The sequence below is a fragment of the Rhipicephalus sanguineus genome, chromosome 7 (genome assembly GCF_013339695.2).
Source record: "Rhipicephalus sanguineus isolate Rsan-2018 chromosome 7, BIME_Rsan_1.4, whole genome shotgun sequence".
In the NCBI taxonomy this organism is placed as follows: Eukaryota; Metazoa; Arthropoda; class Arachnida; order Ixodida; family Ixodidae; genus Rhipicephalus; species Rhipicephalus sanguineus.
This window is the reverse complement of record NC_051182.1, coordinates 157944366-157955294: the sequence shown is the minus strand read 5'-3', so window position 1 is coordinate 157955294 and position 10929 is coordinate 157944366. Positions and strand designations below refer to the sequence as shown.

General features: G+C 44.0%; 1 protein-coding gene across 1 annotated transcript; it reads right to left on the bottom strand.

Annotated features, from left to right (window-relative positions):
- Nucleotides 1-2994: 2994 nt before the first annotated feature.
- On the bottom strand, nt 2995-9695 carry LOC119399195 (juvenile hormone acid O-methyltransferase). Its single transcript, XM_037666008.1, has 3 exons — nt 9408-9695; nt 8819-8984; nt 2995-3032 (listed from the first exon to the last, which is right to left on the bottom strand). Exons 1-3 carry the CDS (start codon nt 9693-9695, stop codon nt 2995-2997), a joined length of 492 nt encoding a protein of 163 aa, XP_037521936.1.
- Nucleotides 9696-10929: the final 1234 nt, after the last annotated feature.

The window sequence follows — 10929 nt, the reverse complement described above, 5'->3', positions numbered from 1 at the left end:
CTCAGAGGCAATTTTTATTAAAGCGAATGCCTTAGCTGCCTCATTAAATATGGCAAGTGACCGTCGGCGTCAACACGAGCGATGAACAAATTCACCATCTCGTGATGACGTTACCATATGACGTCATCACGACGTCACAGGCCACCAAATTTATGACGTCATGACATGAAATCGTCGCTTGGTCAATGATGGGCCGATAACGGAGGCAGTCCAAAACCAGGTGAGATGCAGAAAGCTATAGAAGTGGGGGGGGGGGGGGGGGGGGGTTGAAGACGTCGGCTTAGAGAAAAAGAAGGATATGGCTCTTGACTTCGCGTCTTCATTTAGGCGAATGCTTTAGCAATCCTGTGAGTTTTTACGGAGGTGATGCGCATTTACACTGTATTTTATTCCCTCACCTCTACATGTTGAAGGAGTTCTATTTCGGTGCAATAGCATCGCGTTGTGTAACACACGCAATGCTGGCACCAGTGTTTTTCTCTCCTGCATGCGTAGGCCGTTTTACACCCACGTGTTTCTAATGGTGTACGCTTACACACATTATACGCGCTTTTGATTGTGAAACTATCATTTGGTGACGACACACCATGTGTACAACTACATAAATTAGTTCGGGTGATTTAAAAATAGAGTGCGCGCTTAGGATCCTGTCACTGAATTTTACTTTTTGTTTCCCTTAATTCATTACGCAATACCCGCCGCGGTGGGCAAGTGGAATTATGGCGCTAGACTGCTGACCCGAAGGTCGCTGAATCGAGTCCCCGCCGCGGCGCCCGCATTTACATCCCCCTCGCGTACCAAGACAAGCGCACGAGGGGCAGGCAGAAAGTTAGGCCGGCAAATGAGATTAAGAAGTTAGCGGGTATAAAATGGCCGCTGCAAGCACGGGATTGGGTTGATTGGCGGAACATGGGAGAGGCCTTTGCCCTGCAGTGGGCGTAGATAGGCTGATGGCGACGATGATGAAGTTTAGGACTTCCTCAAGTGCAACGTGAACAAGTCTCATGACAAGGGTTCGATCACCAGATCCATTCTTATCAACGGAAAGTGGCCATTAGTTAGGTTGACTTAGAGCGATTGATAACACGGCTTACAAAGGACGCGCAGTGGTCGGCACAAACAGATAGGAAGCTAAGTGCTCCTACTGTGGCGAAACCACCAGTGTACTTGAATGCAAAGATATTAGAACGACCCATAATGAGGGGGAAAAATACTTCCCTTGTAGTGGTGTGGTAAAATAGCCTTCTGCAATGCAAAAAAAAAAAATAAAATAAGCAAATAACTGGCTCTTTAACGCGTCGAGAGACTTCATAAACCAGAAAAGCTCCAAGATGGGTGTTGACGCCACGTATAAGTTCTCACATCAGCATCGCCGATACGTCATCTTTTGACGGTGTCTACTGGACCCGTATATGACTACGTTGGCAAATATTCATTACAGTGTTACACACACACACACACACACACACACACACACACACACACACACACACACACACACACACACACATATATATATATATATATATATATATATATATATATATATATATATATATATATATATATATATATATATATATATATATATATATATACAGGTGTGTGTGTGTGTGTGTGTGTGTGTGTGTGTGTATTTGTATGTGCATCTACATTGTAGTGATTTTTATTCTGCTTTATTGTATTTATTTCTACTGAATTCAGGCAACTATGTTATCCCCATATATGTTAAATATCACTGCATGTAGATATACGTAGCATAGAATTTATAACGTAAAATTTTTTCTGACCAAGCTAACCACCGCTTTGCTAATTTTATTTATTTCGTGAATTTTTCTTTTGATTATGTATTGCTCTAAGCAGCGCTACTGTTACGCCCACTGCGAATAAGACCACGTCAGGAGGCTAACCACTGATTTTTGCCCAGGTCGCGAGCAATGCCTTGTAGTATTGTCCCAAAAATAAATAAAAAATAAGAAAACACAAGGAGTGAAAGACGAAACATGATAACCTACGGGAGAAGCCAACGTGGTCAAAATACGAAGCTCCACTGACATTAGTGACGTCATAACGACGTACTGAAGTGAGGTTTCGGCGTGTAATTAAAAAGAAGACGAAGCCTTCACCTCCGCTTTCTGTTCTAATAACGAACCTATACGGCCATGACAAGTAAACGACAGTAGTGTGTCACTTTAGTGCCCATTTGAAGGCAATAATAATAATAATAATAATAATAATAATAATAATAATAATAATAATAATAATAATAATAATAATAATAATAATAATAATAATAATAATAATAATAATAATAATAATTGTGGAGATTTCACGTCCCAAAAGCCCGATATAATTATGAGAGACTCCGTAGTAGAGGGATCCAGGAATTTTGACCACCTAGTATTCTTTAACGTGCACTTAAATCTAACCATGCGGGCATCCAGCATTTCTCTTCCACTGAATTGCGGCCGCCACGGCCGGGATTCAATCCCGCGACCTTCGGGTCAACAGTCGAGCACCGAAAGCACTAGACCTCCCTTTGAAGGCGCTCCTCGGCTAAGTGCCCAGAGCAAGCTTGTCAGCGAGGTCAACCAAGCTCGTCATTGCTTGAAGGGGAGGGAGGGGGGTATGTGGGGCAAAAGGACAGAACCAAAGCCTGAAACGCGTTGCCTGAACATGCCCTACCTTTACGTAGAGGCGTAATAAGGACCCGAACGGAGACTTTGTGTGAAATGCTGGGGGTGACGAGTGTTGTGAAGCATATTTCCGCGCCAACCACTCGAAACACGAGTGTCTACAAAGTGACCGTTATCGTAAAGGTAACACGTGAGAAAGGATGGAGGCACTGGTGTGTCTCGATTGCAGAGATGACAGCAGTCTCCCTGCGGCCTCGGGGGGTCTAAACTGTAAAGTTGCGCTCGGCTTGCATTCGCGTACTGCAAGGTAAAGAGTTACCGTTACCGAAAAAAAAAGCAACACGCATTACTTTTGCCATTACTCCATGGTCAGACATTTTAATGAAAGCATCTTCGCTGCAGGAACACATGGGGACAACTTTACAAAGCTCATGTTCATACTGCGCATAACAATTCTAGCCCAATGAACTATTTTACCCGAAATACTGATTTAGCGAGTGTACTGTGCACGAATGTGCCAGTACTTCGCAATATTTCACTGTTGCAAAGTTGCCTGTACAGTTACATGTGCTGGCTTCTAACTCTGTGGCACGTGGTGAAGCCATTTTTTCTCAATGTGACATTAAACGCAAAGTGAGACTTAATCATCAACGCTCTTTGAAAAGAAAACATTATTAGACTCTCAACAAAGTTGCAGCAATTCTAATGCCCTGCTTCTATTAAGAAAATGGATGCGCAAATTTTGTAGCAATAAAGAAACGTTTAGATGGCATAGCTTCATAAAAAAGATATTTGCGCACACAAACATTTTTTTGTTCACTTTCATTTGTATAATTACCGCAAAAACTGCGAGTGTTTACGTGAAGGTGTTCAAGGTCATCCTCGCCCGCTCAAAAACTAAATAACCATAGGAGTAGCTCCAATTCTTAATTTGATTAAAAGGATACTAAAGCACCACAATTTTGCATATCATTTGCAATATTTCTATTCTATAATCTCCCTTATTCTAAAGTTACATAACATTTTATAAAACCACTCAATTCTTGACCAATCCCCCACAGTGGGTGTGAGCCAGATATAAAGGTGAACAAGAATGCAGGAACGCATGTAGAAAACGAACATTTCATTTGGTTCGAGTTTCATTGAATGTCACCGAACAGGTACAGAAGCACAAGTAGTACACCCTAAGAAAGGGAAAATAGACAACCACCCATTTGTAGCACGAAGCCTCAAGGAAATCCATACAGATTTCTCAGAAAGAAAGACTCTTAGTCTCCGACAAATTCGTCCTAGTCCGGGGTTGGAACCCGGGACCAACGCCTTTCCCGGGTGGTCGTTCTACCAATTGAGCTAACCAGGAAGCTAGCAATTGGCAGCGCGAGGGTGAATTCATCCACAACTCGAAGCAACAGGACACATACTGAAAATCAGTTCTGTGGAATCCCGCAAGGTGGCGGAAAGGTTAAGAAAGGGAAAGTAGACAACCACCCGTTTGTAGCACGAAGCCACAAGGCAATCCATACGGAACCCTTCCGCCACCTTGCGGGATTCCGTACAACTGATTTTCATTTAGTAGTATACCCTGTTTGGCTAAACCGACTCGGCAGAAAGTGACGCTGCAAAAGTTTAGGAGAGAAAGCATGCTTAGTAGTAGCTTCGATATAGTGACTAGAGCATGGGTCTCAAACGTGCGGCCCGTGGCCCCATTGCTAGTGTCTTTACGAGCTGCACAGATGCAACTGGTCTAAAGATTTTTGTTTTTTTTTTTGTGAGGCAACTCATGCGATCACCATGTGTTAAAACGTAACCGTGGAACAAAATTCAACCAGCTCCGCTTCGCGATCACTGATGAAGCAGCGGTGCTGCTGGCCTTCCCTTCGTCAGGCAAAGGCATTTCTCTGTTTTGCAAGTCTCTGAGAGGTGGTGTATCAGTGCTCTTTATTAAACACTCTTTGTAAAGCTTTGAGGTGTTAGTGTAGTTTTATTGCATCTTGAACATACCACTCTTATACACAGGTTTACAAACAAGCTTCAAGTGTTGGTTTCTTCCTTTTTAGTGGACCAGTGGTGAGTAGTGGGATTTACCCACTTTCTGTGGCACATACCCATTTGATGAGGAGTTTTCGTCTTCATCTTTAGTGAAGCGAGGGCGAGTAGTGAGGTTGACACAAACTCTGCACCAAATTTCTGTGGGACATACCCGTTTGATGACGAGATTTCTTCTTTATTTTTAGTGAAGTGGTGAGTAGTTGGATTTATACAATTTATATGACACATACCTATTTATGATCAGCATTACCACGTCCTCTGGACATAACAGCCTGGACTAAGAAAAGCTTCGCTGTTAAAAACCATAACGTCCTTCAGGATGAGTGTCCAGATTTCAGTCATTCTGGAGGTCCTTGTCGCAATATTTCTCGAAACATAACGTTGAATCCCTTTCAGAAATTACGCATATACGTGATATTATAAAAAGGCCTTCTTTAAAATGGCAACGTTGGCTGACAAATAGCTCAAAGCCGCCCTCCACACCGCCCTTCCACGCTCCACTCCAACATTCTTTAATGTCCCGGCCAATTGCGAGGCTAAATTTTGTGACTGTGGCCCGCTAGCTGATATGAGTTTGAAACCCCTAAACTAGAGGGTATTAACACAATGTAGGCGTAGAAGGGAAAAACTTTCCAATGCACTTTTGGCTTTCTATAGGCCACTTACGCTGCTTAATTCCTGCGACATGGACTAAATATCCTTATTTACAAGTATACTTATTACCTAAATGTACTTATTTGTCTATCATATAAAGCTTTTCATTTTACGCAGAAATCGAAGAGCCATTACCACAGATACAACGCGGGTTGTCAACCTAAGGATAACTGCAACCACCACCAACCGGAAACAGCAAAAGCACGACCATAACTGGCTGTAGTTGCATAGTTGCAGATACTAACCAGTGGCATAAAATTCATGCACCATTCATGAGGTCTCGTCCTTACTAAGATGGTAGGCCACATTACAGATGTGTTTCTCCTAAAAGACAAGCTCAATTTTCTGCAGAGGTAAAGGTCTTTGCTCAGGCCCAGACGAGCAAAACTTAAAAGGACTTGTTGTTGGGCTAGTTGGTCACTTGTCATTTTGAAGATATTCGGCCCAACTTGGCAATCACTCGAAAAACACACTAACATTCACACACGCTTCCACTCAAGAACACACCCCACACACAGCGCCCTAAGCGCTGTGTGTGGGGTGTGTTCTTGAGTGGAAGCGCGTGTTGTCTTGCTCTCAACAAACGATGCCGTCTCTGACACTGGAATTTCTGGGAAACGCGCTCTTTAACGCTTTGCATAAAAAAGCACTCGAGTTGTGTGTGCTTCCTCTTCTTTAACTGTCGCATTGTTTGAAGACTAACATCATCTGTACCTTCATGGTAAGTGAATATCTGATTATGATGGACAGAAGGTCAAGGGCAGCTGGGATGAGGGCAATGGCTACCAGAACAAACGAGAACATTGCTTTTTTATGGACTGCCTGATACAATACTCTCGGTATGCAATATCTTTGTCTCTCCTAATGCTTTCGTTTATCTAATCGTGCTTTACAAAGCATGTCACACAATCTTGAATAATGCAATGAAAGTTGTTAAAATACAGGTAAAGTGCCTCTGGATAGGTAGACAAAGTTTCGATAGGTGGACCATCTTTGGCAAAAGAAGACTTTTTGACAAAGATAAATATTATTTAAGGCCCTAACCTAACCACGCTTTCGAGAGCTGATTCCTAACTTATGCCGAGTCTGCATATTAGTGCTGTCACATGGGCCATCAATGTACAGTGGGGATGGAAAGAAACACGAACAGTGCGGCATCTACATTCTCTGTTGTTTCGCATTTCTTTTCAAGCGGTTGTAGCCTGGTGATAATCAAAAGCCTTCGGAGTCATTCATGATACCATCAAGAACCGTTCTAGCTTCTTTTTTCTGCCGCGAAGGTGAGAGTGTGATGGTTACAGCGCGCCGCGCTGTTCGCGTTTCTTTTCATGTCCCTGTACATCCGTATTGATTATGATTATGTTGACAGCTTCCTAAACTATCAATATAATCATTCTAAGTGTTGCTATGGCTACATAATACAGTGAATGTCCTCAAGAGTGATGGCGATGTGCGAACACAGCCATGCATACGAATCACATGGAGCACTCTATGTACACGCATGAACAACGTAAAACACAAATGTCAGCCCGAAACCCTTCGATGATTGGGCTTGATTTCGCAAGAGGCGGTCTCTCCAGGCACTTCTAAACTCCTCTACATCTTTAGGTGGAAGCCGAGCAGTAGAATCAAAGCACATGAAGGTAAAGTCTGAAACGAGACACACAAAAACGTGCAGTCAGTGGTTCCATTCTATAGAAATCCTCCTTAATAAGACATTCTTTAAAGGTGTCTGCATTTTTCTCTGATGCAAGAACTTTTATATCATCGCAACATATTACATAGCTGCTCCACTGCCCTAGCAAGGACGATTTTTATCCCTTAAGTGAGGAAATACAGTTAAAATAATGACATGGTGAGGAAATAATAGAGCCGACAGCTGGACTTAAGCTTGTAAAAGAACGCCTTCACGATACTCGTCCGTCTGTTGTTAACAGATATGTGCTCTCATTAATTAAGATTTCTTTTCCGGTTCTTGAGAACAACTTCATATTATGTACAGGGTGTTTTATTGACAATTACAGCCTTTTAATAAAAATGTTATGACAGTCACACTCCTGTCGTTATCGCACACAACTCTATGATTAGGTAGAAATACTTTGCCGCAAGTAAAATGATATTGACGAGACTAATTAACAAAAACTTTATAATTAACTTACAGTTATGAGTCGTTTATATTAGAAAGTTGTAGCGTGTGCCAATTCATGGCATACGCATTTTTTTAGAAATCACACAAGTTCCAGATAATTCGAGATATTCGCCATCAAGTTTTAAAGGCCATATCGAAACTGAGTGCGTCCGGCACGCAGGGAACCCGGCCACTGTTACGTAAGAACGGAACTACCTGTTAGAAGGAAACGACGAAATTTGAATCAAGGCACGCCGAAGCAGAAGCTGGTCAGGAAAATCGGCGAGCATTATGAAATACACAAGTAGAAGCTCATTCTTTGGGTGCTATGTGTGGTGCTTACCGTAAAATGCCGAGAAAGCACCCCCCCCTCCACGGTGAAAAAGAAATCCGACACGATTTTGGGGGGTGGGGCGCTTCCTCGGTTGCGGATCAATATTCAAGATGGCGGCGGAGGAAGCGCTAAGAATAAAGAATGCACACCCGTGCTTCGAATGAAACGCGCTATCGAATACGCATGCATTCACAGTATTTATGCGCCCGACGAGTGCGCATAAAAATAACGCACGGAACAGTGAAAATTGCGGGAGGAGAGGGGGGCCGCTTGCGCGGTCATTGGCGCATATTTGAAATCCCCCTAAGAAGAGAGGGGGCACGCTTGCTCGGGATATTATGGCACTTATTTCTTATGAAAGTGTCTGCATTATAAAACAGGAGCGAGAAACTATTTCGCCTGTCTGTAAGAAGAAACACCGCAGTGGCTACCCCTGAGTTTTATGATTCACAAAGAAAGAAGAGGTAGATATTCTCAGTTTCTTGCGCATAGCAGCTCAACAGAACCAGATAAGCACCAAACACCAAACGCAAAAATAAGGCAATCCACTGGAGCAAGTTAATGATTATGAAAAGATAGATCCACGACGCGCCTTCATTGAAATTCCGTCACAACCATGTAGTTGTGGTCTGAGATGACAGTGTGGTCGCGTTTGGTGCGATCAGTTACGATATCACCCTTAAAAATTCGGTGATGAAGGTCTCCAGTTGCGTGCAACTTTTGTGATTTCTAAAAAATGGGTATGCCATCAATTGTCATGCACTACAACATTCTAGTGTAAACAACTGCCCTTAAGTAAATAATTAAAAAGAACGAATTTTTGTTGATTAGTTGTGGCCAATGTCACTTTAGTTGCGGCAAAGTTCAGGTTGATGACCACATTGAACCCTCTGGATACATTACGGGGAATGGAAATTTCTTCGTTATGGAATAGGGAACTCTGTAAAATCAAGTTCCGTTAAATGGGGTTTTATTTTTACTGCACATAAATCTTCATTTCGTGCTTTCGAAACTTACCCAATGCTTCCTCGATGTCCGCAAACTGCCAGTCACTTTCATAAATTTGGCAGTCATTGCAGTGGAGACCCACGTCCGTCACCAGCTTTCGCACTTCGGATTCGAGCACGCCGACGGACTTCTCACAGTTGAAATAGTGCATATCTGAAAATATTTCCCTCGGGTCCTGCAATGTAATCGTGAGCAGAAACTTCAAGTCTTTTTCCTGTCTCAATTAGTTGCTTACCTTTACTTCATTTATTTTGGCCCCTGTGACACAAGAAGCAGTCATTATAGCAATTCATCAAAAATATTTCTATTTGGTGTTGTACTGTGCAAGCGCAACGACGACAAAGAAAAGAACAACACAGAATAACAAAAAAAAAAGGAGAGGTGACCCAATTTTCAGGTCTGGCAGTCCTACGCCGCAATTTCGCACAGGGTGGGTGTCCTCCCAAGCGACTACGAATCTTGCTTCTGCCACGCACCTAGCCAGAAGCGCATTTGAAAAGGCGGATTGCTCGACGGCAGCGGAAGTGAACACGGTATAGCTTACAGCGAATGTATATTTTCATGTTCAAACAGAGCGCTACAATCAGTTTATACTCACAGGAATGAACGGTCTCCATTTGTCCACCAAGTAGACTTCAAGCCAAACATTGAGAAACACGCTTTCGATGCAAGCAGAGACCAAGCATTCGCCTCCATCCTCGAGCAAATGACGAACGTTACGGTACCCTGTCAGCTGGTCCTTGAGAAAATGCCAGGTCAGGAGAGAGTAAACGCGGTCAAACTTTCCGTACTTGTTCACGAATTCCCGCACGTCCCCGGCCTCTACGTCGAGTACATCGTAGTGGATGCTTGGATGCGACGACGTCTTGAGTGCGGCTTCTATCATGTCGGGCGCCTTATCCGTAGCTACGAGTCTCGAACAAGGCGAGCAATGCGGCAATACGTGGCTCTTAGTGAAGCCTCCGGGACCGCAGCCTATTTCCAAGTGCTGCTTGGAAGCAGCGGAAGCGTGCTTGAACCTTACCATGTTGAGAGCTTTCATGTTTTCGCGCGCAGGGTAGGCTTGAAAACGGGCGTAGCCCTCAGCGTTTAGGCTGAATCCTTCCGCACGTTTTTCGGTGCCCACCGAAGACGACCACCACTTGCGCTGCGTAAACTTGGAATTCGCGCTAAACGGCGAATTATGCAGGAATTTCACTTTGGCGCACGCACGAGGCGCGGTGAGAAGACGCGAAATGAACGGCACCCAACCCATGATAACAGCAAAGATTTCACGCGTCGACTTTCTTCGGCAACAAGAGGCCAAGTGTCAGCACAAACAACACGTGTAAGCGTGGCGGCGCCGCCCCTGTAAACATTGCTCCTCAGAGCACCTAGCCTTGTACCTAGGTTTGTGATAATTCCCTAGGCTCGCGCGCGCGGATTTTGAAGGCGCGGTTACTATAGAGTTAGTGACTTAGTGTATACGGCTCCTAAAGGTTACCAGCCTACCCTTCCCCGTGGTCTTGGATTCTTCCTGCGAACGAGTCAGTGAGCATTTTGTCTGCTCTCTATCTACAGCTGAGCGACAACCTACCGGAATCTATCGTGTTTAGCACATTTTACTTCGCCGCACCCGATTCCTTGTTTCTTGAGCCCGCGGCAGCCGCATAGGTCTGAGGCCGCGTGTGTGTCTGCAACTTTCTGACCGCGTGGAAATAGGAATGGGTGATGGTGAAAAAGTGAAGTGAAAACGCAAGGTCCGGGTCCATTTCGTGTTTTAGTGCCATTGCACGCCTCACTGCCACATGACACACTCATGCGACACCATATTAGGACAGTGTAACCACGCGTCGAGACAATTGGCTGCGGACGATCGCGAAAGGAAGTTTTTGGAAGTTCTGAAAAGATCGAAACGATGTCTCCATGTGCGTGCGCAGGGTTCTTCTTTGGGGGAGGCAGAGTTTCAATGCAGCACCCCCTCTCCCTCTCTCCCCTCTTTTATTCGTCGAGACCAAAAACAAAACGAGTATAGAAACAGATGTAAAAATGAAAATGAAGCGATGACTTGCTTCTCAGAACGGCTTGCCTTCGTTCCCCAGATTTTTCGGGGCTAAATGTTGGAAGCAAGCAGTTTTCGG